At 36.8% G+C, this 22,808-nt stretch overlaps 1 protein-coding gene across 1 annotated transcript in view; it reads right to left on the bottom strand.

Annotated features, from left to right (window-relative positions):
• The window catches only part of SLC9A9 (solute carrier family 9 member A9), a 733,387-nt gene that overhangs the window by 543,607 nt on the left and 166,972 nt on the right, over positions 1-22,808 (bottom strand). Inside the window, 1 exon segment of the mRNA XM_043990722.1 lies at positions 1,181-1,296. Coding sequence (XP_043846657.1) covers positions 1,181-1,296 — 116 coding nt within the window.

Raw genomic sequence — 22,808 nt, 5'->3', positions numbered from 1 at the left:
AGTGTTGAAGGAATGAAGGAATGAAAAGAAGCTGCCAAGTTATTTATGTTTTCTAAGAAATCAGACATTCAAACACAACTGAACTCTTTCCCCTAGACTTCAAATCAGTAGCTATGACTAAAAAGCAAATTACTAAAAAGAAAAGGAAACCAAATTTCACAGTGTAATGAGACCATTTAAATCATTCATTTATTCATTATAACTATTATACAAAGCACTAAATTGGGTGCTGGGGAGATACAGATATAGGGTAGCCCAAAAGTCTTAGTGAAGTTTTAATCTTTAATAGCCTAAAACCACACTGAGACTTTTGGGACACTCTGTATAATTAATTTTAGTCCCTATAGTATGGCCTTAATGTAAGACTAGCCCTTTTAGAAGTACCACTCACTCTTTCAGTCCATTAAAGTACTCTTCAATGTACTGAGATGGGATTTTGCTCAATAATTTGCCAGTTGCCTGAAAGTTAATGCGGCTCCCAAAATATCCATTCTGTCTCTATGAAATAGCTTATTATACACTGGGAGAATCTGGCTTAACATGTATTAGTTAAAACAGAAATCCATCCCTCTAGAAACTTCCCTGAAAGGGGTGAAACCCATCAATAGTAGGGGAAAATACCATTTTCTCATTAACTTCCAAAGATTTTCCCCCAAGTAAGTTAAAGATACAAATATAGTACAAAAGAGAGACTTTTTTCATACAAATAACTGATTAAAATGTTGAAAATATAGATTCAAAAATAGGTGCTGGAGAGTCCCTAACATATATTTCTTCAAGGAAATTTGTTTAATGACATTTTTTTGGATCTAATCATTTAAACAATTTCCCACCATTGAACTATACAAATAAAGTAAATCATCTAGCCCACATTTCTTTTTTTTAATTTTTAATTTAAAAGAAAATTTGAGAGATTAAAAAAAATGAAAAACTTTAAGAAATAACATACAACACACATACTAGTGGCAAAGAAAATGATTCCCTTTCTTCCAATGAATGAAAATGACAGCTCCAAAAATTGAGCATTGTTTTAATATGCATCTGTTTTTACACCCTCATATGTGTCCTCTGGGAAATGATAGACTTGGAGAATTATCATGGCAATATTAAGTCATCAGTTAGGAAATACCATCAAAGTAAATACTTAGTGCTTAAAAGACAGTGTAATCTGGATAGTTACCTGGGTCTGTGGCAGACATCAATGAACCAAAAAATAAACAGTCAGTGAAGTGAAAGTCTCCATTTCTTAGCTGGCCCACGTGTACCATCGCCTTCACGAAGCCATACATTATTAGCCTGTCAAGGAGGAAACAAGATCTTCAGATGTCCAGTATCACTACAGCTGCTTTGTCATCACTGGCTGATCACTGTTCTAAAGTCCCCGCTAGATTCCTTGACCTCGTTTAAAGATGTTCAGTGTAGCATCAGTCCAAATTGCCAACAACAGAAATCCCCTTCTCTCTCGGCTGCTGAAATACGGAATTGGGGTCTCCAGGCTTACTCTTAAACGCTATCAATCCAGTCACCTGATGACAAGTGGCAAGACATTTAGAGCTTATTTTTAAAACATGAAAATAATATACAAGAAGAGAAATGGAGCAGGAATTGTGAAAAATAATCTGCCAGTGGGGTGAGGACTCCCACTGATTTATTCTCACAAATACTCTGGCATAAGCAACCATGTCGACCTACTCATACATCTTTAAATGGACTGATTACTTTTCTGCTTTCTTCGTTTTGTATCTTGGGAGTCTAAGAAAAGTGTTCAAATATCATTTCTGTCACTGTCGCTGGAAGGAAATTAGACAATCACAGGGCAATCAGTCAACCAGTCACTTATAAAAAAAAATGTTCTCATCTCCCTGCTCAAAGCAAAATTCTATACTATTACTGATAGTTTATACTAAGCCCTACTTCAATTACCAATTGAAAGGGGATACCACTCCTCTTTCTTTTCTTATTTTTTTTAAAATTAACTACCGGGGGGGGGCAGCTAGATGGTGCAGTGGATAGAGCACCGGCCCTGGAGTCAGGAGTACCTGGGTTCAAATCTGGCCTCAGACACTTAACACTTACTAGCTGTGTGACCCTGGGCAAGTCACTTAACCCCAATTGCCTCACTAAAAAAAAAAATTAAGTACCAGAAGAAAAAGTCAAGAAATTGCTAAATTGGGTTATAATATCTATTATCAGTGGTTCCACTTAGGAACCTCCATTTTTGCTTATTTCATAGGTTTCTGGGGCCAAAGAATGCCTCATGAAGTGCTATAGTCTTTAAAAAGCACAAAAGCTCTTATTAGGATAACACTATTATTTTTTCAGAATAGAAAGAGCTGAGAGAGCTGACATACTTCTCACTTAGCACTAAGGATTCTAGAATCATCTCCACACCACAGTGAAGGCTATAAGTAGGATATTTACTTATTCATGGATGTTTTGTTTTGCTCGTACCTGTGATTTCACTGGTATGGGAAACTCACTCAAAATTCCAGATACAGTTCAACAATCTATCTATAATTTATTGTCTTAGAGAATTGCCTAGGGTATTAAAAGGTTATGTGATTTTTTTCATGGCCACACAGTCATTATAAATTAAAGGCAAGACTTGAACTCAGGTTTTCTGGAATCCAAGACCATCCCTCTATCAACTATGACTCACTGTCTCTCCTACACATCTATGGAGATTTCTAGAGCCCTACATTAACGTATTAACAGAAAAAGCAACACTATCCAAATTGAACTATATGTAGCATGTCCCGAAAGTCAATGCAGATTATAAAATTAATAACTTTAGACATATAAATGTTATAAACTTACCAAGCACATTTGAAAGTTTCCTTTTTATGTGTCTTTTCTACTTATATAGGTTTGTGAATTTTGAATAATACATTTTATCTTTTGTTTTTAACAAGAAAGGGGATTCTCTTAGAGTCAGAAGATCTGGATTCAAATCTTGACCCTTGGGATTATCTATATGACCTTGGCCAAGTCATTTAAAGTCCTTGGCATCCATTTTTCTCGTCTGTAAAGTGAGAGGGTTATACTAGATCACGTCTGAGATTCTTGTTGGCTGGAGATCTATACTCCTTTGTCACCTTAAAGTCTTGTTTTACAGATGAGGAAATGGATGTCTAGAGTGACAACCCGAGGTCACATCAAGATCTCCTCTATTTGAGAGACTGACCCATGGATATGTTCACAAGCCACCTCTCCAGCTTTTTTCATCTGTGTTCTGAAAGTAAATGAGGTCATCAAAAAGCAGTATACCTGGACCATATCATAAGCAGCTCCCTGCAGAAATGCCTTCTCTGAGTTATGGTACAATGTTAAACCTACACCTGAAATAAAGACTCAATACAAGAAATGTCTGTGTGAATAATGCTCCTGTGTCTTTTGCAAAAGTAGAGTTGAAGAAACTGTCCATTATGCTACCCAATGACCCTTATAGCAGTACCCACATGATTAATTCCTCTTAGAATTAAATACTAGGAAAAGTCTGCATCTGAAGATAAACATGTACTTCCTTTTTATCAGACAAGAACAACTTTATAACCCAATGTGTTTCCTCTTTTTCTTTGTCTCGGGATTAGATTCATTCTTTAACTATAATAATTAACTCATTTCAGGTGCATGATAACATTTAGTTCTCTTTTCTTTTTAATTATTTTTTGTTGTTCTGTGTATGTCTCTCACCCAATTGTGCTGTTCTATGTGATTTTTAACTTTATAAATTGCCTCAAATCCTTTTTGGAAGCAGGTAGTACAACAATTGATAGAAAGACATATCTTTAAACATGATCATGGATAGAAGACATATGCAGATAACTGTTAACGATTTAAAAATTAATAGCAGTGTGACTAATATAAAAAGGCAGATGAGACTAAACAATTCAAAAAAGGTTCCATTTAAGTTTTTTTCTTTCTTTCTTGGGAGCATGTGCAGTAGAAAGAGGACAAGAAGAAGAATAATGGGTCCTAGACTCAAGTGCCAGTTTGCTATTAACTATCTGGATAACCTTGGGTGAGTCCATTTAATTCCCTGGGTCATAGTTTCTTTATCTGTAAAATGAGGAATCTGAACTAATTATAATTCTAACCATCTATCATTCAAGTCATTGTAGGAACAGTGTGGGAAAAATAGACTCTTAGATGAGGTTTTTTTTTTAAACAACTGGGGTACTTTAAATAAGTTTTAATTGATACACTAAGAAAAAAATGGTGGATAAAGCAGCGGCCCTGGATTCAGGAGGACCTAAGTTCAAATCCGGCCTCAGACACTTGACACTTACTAACTGTGTGACCCTGGGCAAGTCACTTAACCCTCATTGCCCCACACCAAAAAATGACCCTTTTACTTCAAAATATTTGCTTCAGCCTGTTGCAGTGTCTGAGAAGACCATACCAGAGTACTGAGGACTCATGTAAACATGTTGTCTATTAGGGTGAAAAATTAGCCCAAAAGAAATTTATACATTAATCTTTATACTAATGAGCTGCTCAGCAGAGAGTACCCATGGAATGAGATTCTCAGCAGCCATATTTTGATAAGAAGAGGATTAAGAAAAGGTTTAGGTTATTGGAGCAAGGGTAAGGAGATCCAAAAGGCAACATGACAGAGAGATCCCTCAGTTGCCAGGAGTCAATATGGGGAAATTTCATGAATCCTATTGTACAGACTATAGGAGCCAGGTAGCATAGACAAAGGCAAAGGGCAAAGAAAAAGACAGTGGGTAGCCAACACTGGCTCTACCTACTGTCAGTAGGACTGGTATTGAAAAACAGTATACTTAGAGTATCTTGTAAATGCCTAATAAGTGTTGAATGAATGAGGAGATGAAAGCACCCAGTTCTCTAATCAATCAATATTTAGAGTTTCATGGTATAAATATGTTGTTGTTGGTTTTTATTCCAATTAATACATGATGAATGTTGTTATTTCACAATGTGTTCATATTCCAGGGACATAGGCAAGCTGAGATTTTAAAAACAATTTTATTTATTTATTTTTATATTATCTTCATGTCCCAATGTCTCTCTCCCACTCTGCCTCTCAGAAAGTCATCCTTTATAGCAAAGAATAAAAAAAAATAGAGGGAAACAGTTCCATTAAACCAATCAATATATTAATAAAATCCAATAATGTAGCCACTATTCCATACCCATTAACTCTCATCTCTGCAAAAAAGGAAGGGATCTTTATTCCCATGTCTATTATTTGGAGTCAAACTTGGTTATTATAATTTCATGACATTCAGGTTAAATTATTTCATTTTTGTTGTTTTTTCATTTATATTATTATAGTCATTACATCTATCATTTTCATTGTGTACCAAGTCCTTTAAGTTTTTCCTTGTTTCTTTATATTCCTCAATTTTTAAAGCACAGTAATATTCTATTACACTCCTTTAGTCATTCTCCAAATGATGAACATCTACTTTGTTTTCAGTTTTTGGATAGTATAAGAAAAAATGCTGCTATAAACATTTTCATGAACATGTGACCTTTCCTAATTTTTTTTCATGTCATGACTTTCAATATTCAGGTCAAGTATCCATTTTGAATTTATTATGGTATATGGTTTAAGATGTTGGTCTAAACCTAATTTCTGCCAAACTGCTTTCTAGTTTTTCCATCAATTCTTTTTTTCTTTTTGGCCAGGTAATGAGGGTTAAGTGACTTGCCCAGGGTCACACAGGTAGTAAGTAAGTATCAAGTGTCTGAGGCCAGATATGAACTCAGGTCCTCCTGACTCCAGGGCCAATACTCTATCCACTGTACCACCTAGCTGCCCCCTCCCATCAATTCTTATCAAATATGGTTGTTCCCCAAGTAACTTATGATCTCAGGTTTATAAAACTCTGGGGATATTGAGCATAATTGTATCTCCCTCATCTTTATCAAGTCTCTTATACTAGTCTAACTTTATATTTTTTAAAGTAATTCCAAACAGTTTTCATGATGGCTTCTTTATAACAAAATCTGAGTTTTATATCGCTATTCTCCCTTTGAGCCTACTCCTTCCACTTTTCATCCCCATAATTTCCCTTGAGATACTAAATATATTGTTCCTCCAGATACATTTTCTTATTCTGTATAGGTATGTGAACCATCTTTGGAATAATGGTTTAAAATGGAAAGAACGTAAATGTTGAAATGACTGAATCCTTTAAAAAATATTTAATCTCAATCTCAATGTCTTTTTAAAATAATACCTTTCAAAATAGCCAAGCCAGGATATAAATAAATCTGCGGTAAGTGGCACCTGTCAGTTTTCTGAATTGCCAGTGACATTCTGAAGAATAGTTTCAGCTGGGAATACAAGCTACTGGAGCCAGTCCAGTGAGCTCTCAGAAGAGTCACGTCCTCATCTGTGACAGGATGTGAAACTGGCTCCTTATGAAGTTCACTATGCAGTCAAGAAATGTAGAGCAGTGAGGATATCCGCAACAAACTGTAAGCCTTGCTTCCTTTCAGTAGGGGAAATGCCCTGACCAATATAAAGAGAAGCCTTTAGATTCGACTTTTTATTTGTTTGTTTTCATAGTGTTGCCTAACATTAGAAAGATATATTATAACAAGTAGTTGCTTATGCAAGCAGGTGATTAGATAGGATCACTGAGGATCAAATTTGGAGCTAGAAGGGTGCTTAGACATATCTAGTTCAATCCCTTCATTTTACAGATGAGGAAACTGAGGCCCAGAGTTTCAGTGACTTGATCATATTCACACTGATACTAAGTGGCAGAGGTTTACAAGTTGAACCTAGGGCTGGGATTTGAACCCGCACCTTCTGACTCCAAACCTAAAAACCTTTCAGCACCATCACAAGAGTGGCAAATATTTACATGTGCATGTCTATCTATTTATCTATCTGGCAGCTAGATGGTGTAGGCACTGGACTTGGAATCAAAAAGACTCATTTTCATGAGTTCAAATCTGGCCTCAGACACTTAGTATTTGTGTGACCTTAGGCAAATCACTTAACCCTACTTACCTCATCTTCTTCATCTGTAAAATGAGGTAGAGGACATGACAAACCACTCCAATATCTTTGCCAAGGAATCCCCAAATGGGGTCATGAAGAGTCAGACACAACTGAACAAATCTATCTAATATATACACAAATTTATTTGTAAGTATTATGTGCTCATGGTTACATAGCCAGTGTCTCACTCAAGATTTACCTCTGTATAAAGCCTTGAAGTGAGTTGATCAATATAGCACTGTAGGTATATATACACAAATTGGTGGTGGTGGTGTTTTTTTATTTTATTTTAACATTTTAAAATTTAGTAGAGCTATGATATCATCAGAATTGGGAACTCACAATGAAGTAATTTCCCTACCAATGCAGGTTAGCAGCTTCTCAGCATTTAGAACTGGCCACCCCCATCCCACCCCAGGGATCCATGGATAAATTTCAGGAATTTGAACTTTGATGGGAAAATGTGACATCTTTATTTTGCTAACCTCTAACTAAAATTGAGCATTCCTTAAAAGAAAAGTTCTGTTGATGTATTTTGTTTTTACATTGCAAATATTTACAGATTTCTCCTACTTTGTAAGCAGTATCATAACAAAATAAAACTAATAATATAATGACCTTATCTGAAAGTTCAGGCAACATTCTACATTGGTAGCATCCTTCCCACTTTCCCCCCTCTTTTTAAAAAATTAACAGAAATCTATTTCCTTTCCCTTCCATGCCCCAACCAATGATAAAAAACAAAAACTAATTTCTAATAATAAACATACATCATCAAGCAAAACAGTGACTATACAGATACACAAATATATACATACACATATTTGAGGATGCAAGGCACAATTAATATGTGTGCATGTACTTGTTTATTCTGCACCCTAAATCCATTGCCTCTCTGTAATGGATAGCCTGTTTTATTATCTATCTTCTGAAACTGTGAATAGTTTTTGTTACTGATCATAGTTCTTACAGCCTTCAAAGTCATTTATTTTTACAGCATTGATGTTATTATATAAATTATTCTTCTCCTCATTTTATTCATCAGTGTAAAATTGTTCATTTTTATAATATTCATGTTATATAAATTTGGCTTTTTATTCTTAGACCATTTATCAAATGGGGAATGGCTCCATTCCTTATATAATGTGGAAATAAGAATATTATCAGAAAATTCTGCTGCAAAGTTTCCCAGTTAGTTATTTACCCTTTCAATCTGAGCGTTATTAGATTTATTTGTATAGAAACTTTTAAAATTTCATGTAATCAAAATTATCCATTTTGGCTTTTATGATCTTTCCCATTTCTTATTTGGACATGAAATTTTCTTCCATTCATCAATTTGATAAGTATTTTTCCATATTTTCCTAATTTGTTTATGATATGACTTTTATATCAAGTTATGTACTCATTTAGAGCTTATCTTTGTATAAGGTGTACGTAGGTGTTGGCCTAGATCTAATTTCTTCCACACTGCTGTCCAATTTTCCCAGCAGCATTTTTAAAAATCAAATAGTGAGTCCTTATCACAGCAGCTGGAGTTTCTGTGTTTATCAAATTCTAGAATATTCGATACATTTGCTTTTATACATGGTGTGCCAAGTCTATTCCACTGATTGATCTATTTTTGAACCAGTACCAAATTGTTTTGAATAATTGCCCCTTAATAGTATGACAAGATTTGGCACTGCGAGATATTTACAGTAGCCTTCCTTTTGATAAGTCTTTTAACTTACCTATATTTTAAATGTATTGTTTTGTTATTATGTTTTTAAAGAAGTACATATAATACTATATCACAGTAGTTTGTAATACTATTTAATAATTGTATTTCCATTTAATGTATTTCTACTGCAATACTATATATATGTAATACTACGTAAAATGTTATTTTGGGAAGTGGTCCATAGGTTTCCACAGACTGCCAAAACGGTCCATGACAAACAAAATTAGGAACCCCTGTTTTAGAGAATTGCCTGGTTCACTGAAAAGCTAAATGACTTTTCCAGTATTACTTAATTATTATAGCCAGTATATATAAGAGATGGGACTTGAATCTGGGTCTTTCTGACTCCAAGGCCAATTGTCTATCCACAATGTCATTCTGCCTCTCATGTTGGGAGGCACGTGTATTTATGTGTATTTGTATTACAGATTATAAAACCAAATAGGAAACATTACAGAATTTCTAAGATGGAAGTGACTTTAAAGGTCATTTAATCCAGCCTCTTTCCAAATCCCAGAATCCCTTTTCTAGCAAGGGTTAAAAAGAGGTTTAAGTTGGGACAGCTAGGTGATGCAGTGGATAGAGCATCGGCCCTGGATTCAGGAGTCCCTGAGTTAAAATCAGACCTCAGACACTTAATTAACACTTACTAGCTGTGTGACCCTGGGCAAGTCACTTAATCCCAATTGCCTCACTTAAAAAAAAAAGGTTTAAGTTTCCTGGTTTCATCTGACATTTGAAATTGAGAGGAAATTATAGAATCACAAATACAGATTATGGAGATGCTGAATTATCTATCCCAAATCAATGGGTGTGGGAAAATAGAATGTTCAAAGGAGTATTGATGATTACTTAGCCTCATCCTCTGGGTGTGACAGTCGGGCTTTCCCTAACCTCCCAATGGTTCCCTAGGGTTACCCCAGAAATGATTTTTAAAATACATCTAATGGAGAAAGTATGTCCATCCTTCAGCATGATATTATAGGATTCTTGCTTCTCTCTTTAGTACTGAGTGGAAGAGAAAAATCACATCAATAGCAGAACACATACATTGTCTTTTTTTTTGTTTTGTTTTGTTTTTTGGGGGGGCAGGGCAATGAGGGTTAAGTGACTTGCCCAGGGCCACACAGCTAGTAAGTGTCAAGTATCTGAGGCTGAATTTGAACTCAGGTTCTCCTGAATCCAGGGCCAGTGCTTTATCCACTGCATCACCTAGCTGCCCCCTAGACATACATTATCTTGGCCAGAATCCATCTTGTACATTTACATTTGAGGGCAATCCAGGTGCCTACCCAGTACTTGGGTTAATTTTTGGCACCTAGAACTAAGAATGTTCCATTTGGAGTGTTGAACTTGGCATCATTGGCTTGAACTAAAATCCTGGCTCTGCCACCTACTTGCTATCTGTGTAACTTTGAGCAAATCATTTGAGCTATCAATTTCTTCATTTGTTTAATGTAGGAAATAGACTAGACTAGACAACCTTCTAACTCTCAGTCCATGATCTTATGTTCCTATGAACTGAGTAAAAAGATGGAGATAGGTGCCAAATGAGAATTAGAAAATCCCAGCTTTTCTATTTCACATCTTGAGTATGTTATTCTTTCTATGTCTGGATTTCCAAATCTCTAAAACAGGGGGTTGTAGTTCATTCATTTCAGTTGTGTCTGACTTGTTGTGATCCCACTTGGGTTTTTCTTGGCAAAGATACTGAAGTGGTTTGTCATTTCTTTCTTGCTATTTCCTTCATTTTACAGGTGTAGAAACTGAGACAAACAGGGTTAAATGGCTTGCTCAGGGTCACACAGCTAGTATGTATCTGAGGCCAGATCTGAACTCAGGTCTTCCTGACTCTAGGCCCAGAAATCTATCTACTGCTCTATCTAGCTGATCCCCCGCCAAAAAAAAGGGGTGGGGGGGGGGGGAAATTGTGACTTTTCTGACAGGATTCTGCTAATGGAATGGGTTCTACTATGAAGATCCAGCGGGACGTAATTACCCACTTCACCTCATTGTACAGGTGGTGATTAGAAGGGCTATCTATTTCCCATCATTTTCCCTTCAAGAGAGTTAATGTACCTGATTTAAAATGGCCCAGAAGGTAGTCACCAGGTTATAGCGAATATAAAGGTTGTGTGTAATAGTGGGGGGTGGGGACAGGGTAGAATGCTGTAAAATGAAGTAATTAGAACAGGGTAAGAAGAAAGGCAAGAGAGATATAGACACAGAGAGACAGAGACACATTGAGAGACATATATATAATATATTAATATATATCTTCACATATACATATATGCATATACACATATACATACACATATACACGCATATACATGTGTATATACACACACTTGTATTGTGTATACATATACCCCCATATATACACACATACATAAATGCATATGTATATATAAAGAAGTAAACACTTTCTGAGTGTCTATTATGTGCCAGGCACTGGGGATAGAAGAAAATAGAAACATACCAAACCCTAATGAGGAATAATTTCCTCACTTATAGGTTGCTCAGGACCAGCACTCACTGGAAATCTGTCCCTGAATCAGAGACTCCTTCTATACCCTGACTATAGATGGCATGTCTATGGATATGTCCCCCTTTCAGCCCAGCATGTCTTGTAGATGTTATCTCTCCCCCTGGGTCACGCGGGCATGCTCTATTCCCTTTTATGCATCCTGAAGCCCAAGCCCATCCTTAAGGCATGGGGAGAAAACACACGTTGAAATGGCTAGAGAACCGGACATGGGTGTCAGAAAGGCATGTGTCCAAATTCTAATTCAGACACTGACTGTGTGATCTTGGGAAAGTCACATAATTTCTCTCAGACTCAGTTTCTTCCTCCTCCAAATGGGAATAATAATGGTTATGCTGTTTACCCATTCTCCACGCTCCCCTCACCCCACCCTCATTGTGAAGATCAAGGGAGCTAATGGATATAAGGCACTCTGAAAAATCTTCAGTCACTATGTAAATGTCAGTTAGTGCTACTATTAAGTACCTTAACTTCCTTGGATGAAATATAGAAATCCAAGGTTTTACTACAGACAGAAAATAAATCTCAAAGCTGACATAAGTGAGAGCTAGAGGTATCTTAAAAGATGAATCATGTACCAGGTACATAAATCCTCCAACTGTTCTTATTGTATATCTATTCACACACAATCTCCCTGAGTTGGTGTTTGTTCATGCAGATATGAAAAGACAATGCCCTGAATAACCGTTCCAACGTGTGTGCCCAGGGTGGCTTAGTCTTGTTTCTGTTTCCTTTGGGTATGCGCCAGACTCACACTTAGGAAGCTATACTGGAGGGGGGAAAAGGAGCTGACCACATTCTACTCACCCAGGCTCAGTAAGAAGACAATTCAATATAAATTATGTATGGAGCCAGAGAACTTGCCCAGGCCACCTGGGCTCTGGGATTCATGTGCCACACCTTAACTACTTATCTTACCTTCTATTTCCCAAATCAAGTCCCTCTCTTCTTCTCTGGCAAACCTACTCAGGGGCCCCATGGCCAGTCTTCTCCATTACTCTGGCAAAAGGATTTTCATCAGTTTGTATCCCTTGTGTCTGGCTTAACTGGAAAATCACTCTCCTCCTTCATTCAAGCATCTCCTGAAGACTCATCTTCAGCCACATTATGAAGCTTTTCCTGACTAACAGAGGCAAAAAAAACCTCCTGATATCTGCCAATATTCAATTTAGACACATCACCTGGTATGACCAGATAAATCATTCTACTGTCTTGAGTCCCTTCTCATCTGTAAAACAAAGGAGTTGGACGAGCCAGCCTCTAGCTCTATGGTTCTCTTTATATCTGTATCCCCATCTTCCCATATGGACAAATCTTTTAAGTTTACACATTTAATTTAAATGTTATTTACTTAATTCTTGGGCACCTAAATGAATACATATGGAACTGACCAAACTATACTAGTTTTTGCCTTTTAAGCTCCTTAAGGGACTGAGAGAGATTTTTGCTCAGTAGGTCCAAAGCCTTGCAGGAAGGCAATTAAAATAGCACTAAAAGTGGCTAGGTAGACACTAAATACACATCTCTTGATAAGTCATTCCCCCAGATTGATAGATAGGAGGGAATGCTTATGATATTAACATTCAAAGTGCTCTGATAGCTGTAACCTCCAATTGTGAGTTTCTTGAGGAAAAGGGGAGGGGGAGGGAAATGCATCAGGAAGAAAAGGAATAAAATGTAAAAAAAATTAATTCATTAATTAATTAAAGGACCTAGCTCTTTCTTGCTCTTAATGCAGGCCTGCCCAATGAGTTGTAAACCACAGGCCCTTGGGACTTAACATCTCTCTACCAATGGAAGAGAAATCAGCTCCAGCCTAGGGATACAACTGAGTTGTAGCTTTAGTCATTATTGGAAACTCTACATACTAACAACTTACCTTCTTGCTCCCCAACCCTGTCCCCCAGTTACATGTTCAGAAGCTTCCTATACCCTTGGCTATGACATGTTGTTTCCTCTTCAGCCCAGATCAGAGTAAGATTCCAACATTACCAGTCATCCACCCCAACCTGCTTCCTCTACTAGTTCTTCCCTTCACATTCCATTTTGAGAAAATAATTGCTCCCTTTTACCTTTTCCTTCCCAATTTTGTTTTTAGAATCACTTCATCATACATAATTCAGCCCCAACCTTTCTTTCAAACTACCTTAATAATGATGACAATTTTTAGAATACTGATAACATTTTCAAATTGTATAGATTTATGTACGTATATACATATTGTGTGTGTATGTGTGTGTGTGTGTGTGTATATATATATACATATATATATATATATATATATATGAATTAAATAAGTCTTTTGGGGGGGGTGGGGCAATGAGGGTTAAATGACTTGCCCAGGATCACACAGCTAGTAAGTGTTAAGTGTCTGAGGCCAGATTTGAACTCAAGTCCTCCTGAATCCAGTGCCTGTGCTTTAGCTACTGTGCCACCTAACTGCCCCTAAATAGATCTTTTATATTCAATTTTCCAATGAGTTCTAGTCTTTTGTTACAAATATCTGAAAGTCAGTTCATCAAATGTCCTTTTTTCCATTAAGGACTATACTCAACTTTGCTGGATAACTTGTTCTTGGACACAAACCCAGCTCTTTTGCTTTTCAAAATAAAATGTTCCAAGAACCTATGGTTTTTTGGAATAGAAGCTACTAGGATTGTGAGATCCTGACTGTACTTCTGTAGTATTTAAATTTACTTTTTCTTGTTTCTTTCAATATTTTCTCCTTAACCTGGGAGTTTTGAAACTTGGCTATGACATTCTGCAAGTTTTCTTCCTGGGACCATTTTCAGGTGGTTAAAAGTAGATTTTTTTTTTCTATTTCCACTTTATCCTCTTGTTCTAGAAATTCAGAGCAATTTTCCTTAATAATTTCTTTTGATAATTTCTTCGATCATAGCCTTTCAGGTTATCTGACAATCCTTATATTGTTTCTCCTCAATCTGTTCTCCAGATCAATTGTTTTTTTTTCTAATGAGGTGTTTCATATTCTTTTCTATTTTTCTAGTTTTATTATTTCTTGCTGTATTTTTGTTTCAAAAAAGCATTTTTGCAATTATAATGTCATTTTGTGCTCAGAACTTCCTGTGACATAGGTAGCCCAGGAATTAATTACAAAAGAAGTTGAACAGTTTGCCATTTGTCCAAACACCTGTAACAAATCTTGTAATCTATGTTCTTTACGCTGCCATTGTGATAGGAGGACATAGATTTTTGACTTCTCTGGCCTGGATCTTTTTAGGCATTGAATGAGATAGGTCAGGTCCAATTGGTAAAATCAGTTTGAGATATTTCTTTTTAACCTACTATCAAAAGCCAATAAAAACATATTGGGATTTTCAGTGTTGTTTAAGGACCCTAACAAGAAAGTTGAATGCATGGTGATCACTGAGTCTGGCTCTATTTCATCATATCAAGACAAAAAAATCAATGTGTCCAATTAAGTAAAATAATAACAACAGAAATGGAGAAATGAAAGAAATTTTCACAGGGAAAGTAATCACCTTGCAAGAAAACAAAATTTTAAGAAGTGATGAAGGAATGAGTGGGAGTGGGGGAGGGAAATGAATACAATAGATAAATGCTAGGGGCAAGAGAAAATATAAAGACACATTCATCAGGAAAAAATTATGACCACAATAACAAGATATCCAGAAATGAAGCTGGAAATACTTTAAGAACATTCAAATTGATCAGCAAATCTCTTATGAAAAATAAGGATGAATTGGTAACTATAAAAATTGATCAATGAAATTAGTGAAAATCAAATCAATAAAAAAGATTTTAAAAAGTAGATGAAGGGGCAGCTAGGTGGTGCAGTGGATAAAGTACTGGCCCTGGATTCAGGAGGACCTGAGTTCAAGTCTGGCCTCAGACACTTGACACTTACTAGCTGTGTGACCCTGGGCAAGTCACTTAACCCTAATTGCCCCCCCCCAAAAAAGGAGATTAAAATGAGATTCAAGAGCTTGGAACAGTCAGTAGAAAATCTGAACAAAGTAGATTCCCTGAAGAATAGAATGAACTAATTGAAATACAGGAAAAGGTATAGAAAAAAGCAACAAAAATCAAAGAAAACTATCACTGGAAGAGAGATTCTTCAAATGAAGATAACAAAACTAGAAAACAGAGTTTGGAGAGGCAACTTGAGAATTATTGAACCGCAAGAAAAAACATGAAGCAAAAAGTCTAACATCCTATTTCTGGATATCATGAGAAAATTTCTCCATAGTCTTAAGAGAGGATGAAGGAAAAGTCTATAGAATTCATGTGATTGTCACCATTTTTGTCGTGTCATTTCAGTTGTGTCTGACTCTCCATGATCCCATTTGGGATTTTCTTGGCAAAGATAGCGGAGTGTTTTGTCATTTCCTTCCCCAGTTCACTTTTTTATAGGTGAGGAACTGAGTCAAACAGAGTTAGGTGACTTGCCCAGGGTCACATAGTTAGAACATAGCTGAGGCCAAATTTGAACTCTCTGAGAAGAGTCTTTTTGACTCTAAGCTAAGGGATTGTCATCAGAGAATCTCCAAATTTAACTGTTACAATTGTGGTAATCAAATTATTAAAATTTTGTGAGGGTGGGCAGCTAGGTGGTACAGTGGATAAAGCACTAGCCCTGGATTCAGAAAGACCTGAGTTCAAATCCAGCCTCAGATATTTGAGACTTACTAGATGTGTGACCCTGTGCAAATCACTTAACCCCCCATTGCCCCGCAAAAAAATTAAAATTTTAAAATTGAAAAAACTTTATGAGGAAGTATCTGTTATATAAAGCCAGGAAAAGGCAAATAACAAATGAAAAAGCATGAATTACAATTTCATAAGATCCCTCATTGAGGATGGGCAGTAAAAGAAATAGTTGCAATGCCAAAATACTAAAAAATTGAGAAAGATGGAAAGATTCACTAGTTGACAGGGAATGTAAACTCATTACTGGTGAATGTATGAATCAGACCAATTGTCTTGGGAAATCAATATGAAATCATACAATAAAAATTATCCCATCAATCTCAGTATTATCTTAATACTAATACCCTAAAAAGGCTATTGTTAGGACAAAAAGAGAAATAGAGAGAAAAGAGAAATTACAGAGAAATAGCAGCACTAACTTATGAATCAGAGAGATAATACAATGGGTAGAGTGATTGCTAGATCTGGAGTCAAGAAGACCTGAGTTCAAATCCTGCCTCAGACACTTACTAGCTGTATGATCCTGGGCAAGACATTTAACCCCTGTCTTCCTCAGTTTCCTCATCTATAACTGGGGACAACCATATCTATTTCTCAGGGTTGTTGTGAGGATCAAATGAGATATTAATGGAGCACTTTGCAAACAGTAAAGCATTATATAAATATTACCTATTATGACTACAGTTAACTATAATAGCATAAAGTCAGAAATAAATTGAGTGCCTAGTTTTTGTGGATGGATTGTAGCTGAAATAAATGGTTGTATATAAATATGATATAATGTTATCAAATATAACATAATATTATTACTCACAAGGAATAATGAATATAAATTTTGTTTAGAAATTTGGGAAGGCCTATGCCAAATGGAGAAAGCAGATTAAAAAGAACATACCCACTGATTACAGCTCTGTACTTGCAGACCATATGAAATGGCCAAAAGACCACAGTCTGACATGATAGATCACCTTGCTATTACCTGCCTAGTTAAATCACATGGCCTCCATTTCTTTTAGGAACTTTGAAACGTTTTAGTTGAATCCAATCTATCCTGCTCCCTCTCCTGTGCTGTTTTGTTGGCTGATTTTCAGGAAGTATACTTTGATTTTTGCACCTGGGTGTGCTTATTTATGTTTGCCTCTTTCATTAAAACAAACTTTATCAATACAAGAAAGTGCTATTTGACCAGGTGAACCCAAGGCTCTTTTAATGTATTTCATTGGCAGACACAATCGGTATTGCATGTGGAGGTTTATTCAGCCTTTCCAGATAGGTCTGTCATCTTAGCAGGAGGAATAAAGCTTGCCATCTGAATTTTATTCACCAAATCTATTTTCTTCTTTTCAGAGGATTTTCCATTTATTTTCTTATCCCCTACAGAATATTTTTATACTTAGACAAGACCTCTTGGAACCCTGAAGCCAACTGATGGCATCTATTAAAGGAAAATCAGAAAAAAAATAATGCATCTTTCTGGGTTTTCTACAATCAGCTTCATTTCAAAGTAAATAGAAAAATCTCATAAATAATGTATATATTTTAAAAACTTACCTAGCTCAATTAAGGCATAATATTATTAGCTGTTTGAATGATGTCTTTTTAAAATATATTATTATTTCTAAGCAACTTGTTAGAATTAAAAATTCATCACGCCTATAAGCAGATGAAAATCAAACATTCACTTCCTTGCCCTTATTCCCCTATTTCCACCTTAGTCATATATTATTGAAACTTCTTTGAGGCAGAGTAGAGAGCTTCAAATGACCTGCTTTGGATATATGTACAACATGTTACTTGAAACCCCTCTGTAGTTTAAAACATGTTTCTTTTGTCATATTTCCCATCAATTTTCAGACCAGACACAGTGTTCTCATGGGCCTCTCTTCTAATACTGGAGTTTACTAAGTAATCAAATACAGAAGAGCCCTCCAAAATGCTTTAGAGAACAGTCAAACAATAAAACATTTACTCTGAATTATTCCCTTATAAATTCAGAGCCTAGAGACCCCATGGCTGTATAAATATCTGATAAAGGGGGAGCAAATTCGATTCTCTAAAACCTCCAATTCCCAAGTCTCTCAAAGCATATTACAAGCCAACCTGACACGAAGGGCTGTTTTTCAATGACTTTAATGCAGTCATTTGAAGAGTGAACATTTTGGTCAAGGTCTATGATCATCTGGACTACAAGACAGACACCAGTTTATAGACTTGATATCTTTTTCAAAGGTGTTGGCTTTGGATGTATTCTGGAAATATGGCAGAGTAGGTCAGAAATTTCTAGGTTCTCTAAATTTCTTTCACAAAGAGATCAAAAATAGCCATGAAATGAATGTAAAATGGCAAAAATAAAGGGGGTAAAGCAGTTGTCCTCCTAAGACTACCTTAGAATGCCTCAGACAAGAGAGGGCCGATGATCAACTGTGATAGATTTAACTCTTCTCAGCAATAAAAGGATCTAACACAAAGATAAAAGACTTATGGTAGAAACTGTTCTCCACATTCAGAAAAAGAACTATGGAGTCTGAATGCAAACGGAAGCATGCTATTTTTACTTTTGTCATTGCTTTTGTTGTTTTTGTTTATGCTTTCTTGCATTTTCCCCTTTTGTTCTGATTAATGTGGAAATATGTTGAACATGATTGTAATGTTTAACCAATATCAAATTGCTTGCTGGCCTCAGAAGTGGGGGAAGGAAGGGAGGGTGAGAGAAAAATTCGGAACTCAAAAAATATCTTTACATGTTATTAAGAAAAATTATAAATAAAAATGAAATATCAAAAAAGAGGAAAGAGAAGAGGAAAGAGAAGAGAAGGGCAGGGCAGGGCAGGGCAGGGCAGGGCAGGGCAGGGAAGGGCAGGGAAGGGCAGGGAAGGGAAGGGAAGGGAAGGGAAGGGAAGGGAAGGGAAGGGAAGGGAAGGGAAGGGAAGGGAAGGGAAGGGAAGGGAAGGGAAGGGAAGGGAAGGGAAGGGAAGGGAAGGGAAGGGAAGGGAAGGGAAGGGAAGGGAAGGGAAGGGAAGGGAAGGGAAGGGAAGGGAAGGGAAGGGAAGGGAAGGGAAGGGAAGGGAAGGGAAGGGAAGGGAAGGGAAGGGAAGGGAAGGGAAGGGAAGGGAAGGGAAGGGAAGGGAAGGGAAGGGAAGGGAAGGGAAGGGAAGGGAAGGGAAGGGAAGGGAAGGGAAGGGAAGGGAAGGGAAGGGAAGGGAAGGGAAGGGAAGGGAAGACAGAAGGACAGGACTTTCAGGGGCTGAGCTTGGCCCCACTGAAATGTAGACAACTCCAGGCCAACTCCATTGAATTAACAAACATCAGGCCCTGTCAGGAGGCTGTATGAATCAGCTCTTTGGCACAATGTAAGAGGTACATGGCATGATTGGCATGAACAGGCTATGATAGAGTGCTCCTAAAAAGGTTCTAAGAGGCATGAAGTATGTTACTGGACAGATGTATGACTGGAAAAAGAAACAGGACAAGAGAGAGAGAGATCTAATGAGCAGCCTATGTGGCTCCACCAGTATCTACATGAAATAAAGAGAACTTCCAGGAGAAATTGCCCAGGGTTGAACGAGCCCCATGTCACAGATGTGTGAACAGATGTGGACAAAATTTACATGGGAGGGGCAGGAATGGATGGGTTGTCATGTGCATGCTGGGATGGATAAGCCACTTCGAGGAGATCATAGCTACATCCATCAAAGTATAAGAGCAGAGTCTCTCTCGAAGTAATAAAAATATGAGCTGATAGAGTTCAATCACAGAAAAATAGGGCATAATCTCCTCTGGCAGCTTCTCTTTAGAGGTGCCAGCTATGTCTACTCATTCCTCTCATCTCTTGCTTCTCATACTCTAGCTTCATCTGGTCATCTCTGTTTTTAAATGATCAAATCAAAGTGTTCTGGTAAGTAATAACTAAACCCTATTTCAGGCTGAAAATCCCAGACTCCATAATTCTATCATCATCATCATAATAATAGCTAGCACTTATACAGTGTCTACTATATGCCCCACACTGTGGTAAGTGCTTTACAAATAGTATCTCAAGTGTAACACAAGCAATGTACAATGTGTCCTTATTCTGAGAGCAATTCTGTGATTTATAGTTTCTCAGCTATGCTCTTCAAGACCCATACTACAGTCATATGTAAATGAGCTGATGTGCAACAATTCATTGAACCTCTCCCCGCTCCCCTTTCATCCACTACTTTGAGCTTCCTTCAAACAAGGCCTCTAAGTAAATTCATCCAAAGGAAAGTTCTCTTTCTGGTCCTCTAAACAGTCTGTTTCTTTTCTGGTACTTTTATCTATTCTTTGTCTAACTGATTTGATCAGTATTTCTTCTACAAATGTCCTCTTTCTGACCCATTCAGCAAACAGATATTGTAGAGAATACCAGGAAAAGGGAAATATACAAAAGCCTCTAAATCCAACTGCCAAAATAATATGGGATCATAGATTTAGAGCTAGCCATAACCCTTCATTTAACAGACGAGAAACCTGAAATTCAAGAATTGTTAGCTACCATCATCACCACCACCACCACCATCACCATCGTTGTCATCATCACATTAGAAAGTACCATCAGTGGCCATTTAGTCCAATCAGCACCCAGGTTATCATAGCAGGGACATACTATCTATTGAGTAAGTGACCCTTGGCTTTTCAAGATGTTACTTGCGTTAGAAAACAGGGAAATCATTTGGCTTGAAAGATGATTCCACCAGAGAACCAAGAAATTGAGAAAGAATGAATCCCAAGCATCTATCAAATAAAATCTTTAAATGTTGTTTGAAATATAAGAACATATGTTTAAGGCTAATTTAATCATGGAAAATTGCCAGAGCTTCATTGATAGTAGTTTACTTTCATTTTTTTTTCTTTTTTTTTTTTTTTTTGGGAGGCAATTGGGGTTAAGTGATTTGCCCAGGGTCACACAGCTAGTAAGTGTTAAGTGTCTGAGGCCGGATTTGAACTCAGGTACTCCTGACTTCAGGGCCGGTGCGCTATCCACTGCGCCACCTAGCTGCCCTTAGTTTACTTTCATTTTAAGCATTTAATGTCTTGATTTCATGGATATAAATGGTTAATTGCAGATAAATACAAGGACCTTAACAATGTAACCCCACTCTGCTTCCATAGCTCAACCTCATGTTCACATGGAAGGAAATTGGCAACTGTCAAGGCAAAGGGTGAGGAAGAAGAGCTTGTTGGGTAACCATTTATAGCTTAATTGCTTTAATCATCCAAACAGAAGAATTTCCAAACTATAGAATATATTTTTAGAAGTTCCTTCAGTTCCAGAGAAGAGGCAGAGGAAAATGACAAGAATGATGAGAATATGGGCATTGGCTTAAAAAGGTAAGATTAAGAAATTTTGCAAGAGAAATATAATTTACATGAATAGAATTAGAGTACCCAGATGGCACCAATTAGTAATACCATCATACTTTCTGCTTAGATCACATCTAGAATATAGTGTCTAGTTATGGATGTGATATTTTAAGATGGACAGAATCATTGAAGAGCAGCATTGTAGGTGACCCCAGGAGTCATTTAATTCACAAAATTATCTTCCCCAACAAAATTCCCTCAAATAACATAAGTGATATTTGGTAATTCACCTCTTGTTTAAAGACTTGTGTTGGAGAGGAATCCATCATCCTCCATGTTATCTCTTCCTGGTTTGGGTAGCTCTAACCATTAGGAATTATCTCCTGACATTTAAATTCGCCTTTTTTGCAACTTTCACCTCTTATTATGTTTGTTTATTTGTTTTTTTCAGGGCAATGAGGGTTAAGTGGCTTGCCCAGGGTCACACAGCTGGAAGTGTCAAGTGTCTGAGGCCGGATTTAAACTCAGGTCTTCCTGAATTTCAGGGCCCATGGTTTATCCACTGTGCCACCTACCTGCCTCCTTACCTCTTGTTATGTACTAGGCACTATACTAAGTACTTTACAACTATTATTTCATTTGATCCTCATAGCCTATTAACTATTCACACATTATTAACTATTAACTATATCTTTACTATTAACCATTAACCTATTTACTATTCTCACAACTCTTAGGCTTCACCTTATTTGCTTTGGCCCAACGTTCTAATCTGTATTTTTAACCAAGTCATTGATAAAAAGTTTAAATATCAGAAAGTCAAGCACAGATAGTTCCTGGGAGCACTCTGTTGAAGGTGTCCATCTAAGTCTAAGGGAAGGAAACAAGTATTTCTTAAGTATCTATAGTTATATATATTATATATATATATAGCATGTATATTATATATGTGTGTATGTAAATGTGTGTGTAAATACTATGTACCAGGCACTGTGCTAAGTATGTCTTATTTGACCCTCACAATTAACCTCTAAGGTAGGTGCTATTATTATCCCCAGTTTACAGATGAGAAAACTGAGGCAGCTTTGGACTCCATTTGGGGTTTTCTTCTTGGCAAAGATACTAGAGTGGCTTGCCATTTCCTTCTCCAGTTCATTTGACAAATGACAAAACTGAGTCAAACAGGATTAAATGACTTGCCCAGGGTCATATAACTTGTAAGAGTCTGAGGCTTGATTTGAATGCAAGTCTTCCCTGGCCCTAGGGCCAGTATTCCATCCACTGCATCACTTAACTGCCTTCTAGTTGACAACTAGTACATATGTCAAGGACCATTCTTCAGGCCAGGTCATTCAATGAGTTCCAAATCGAAGTAACTGTTCTTGAGTCTCTCTAGACTTGAGCAGTAAGAATCTGGAAGCTATGTCCTACTAAAAATTGTTTAAGGACCTAAGGGGTTTTGTTTTTGTTTTCATATTTTGCCATAGAAAGGAAAAAACAACAACAACTAAGCAGTGTTCTTGCTTCATTAATTC

Source organism: Dromiciops gliroides, chromosome 3 (genome assembly GCF_019393635.1).
Source record: "Dromiciops gliroides isolate mDroGli1 chromosome 3, mDroGli1.pri, whole genome shotgun sequence".
In the NCBI taxonomy this organism is placed as follows: Eukaryota; Metazoa; Chordata; class Mammalia; order Microbiotheria; family Microbiotheriidae; genus Dromiciops; species Dromiciops gliroides.
Note: the sequence above shows the minus strand (reverse complement) of the source record. Positions and strands in the feature narration are given on the sequence as shown.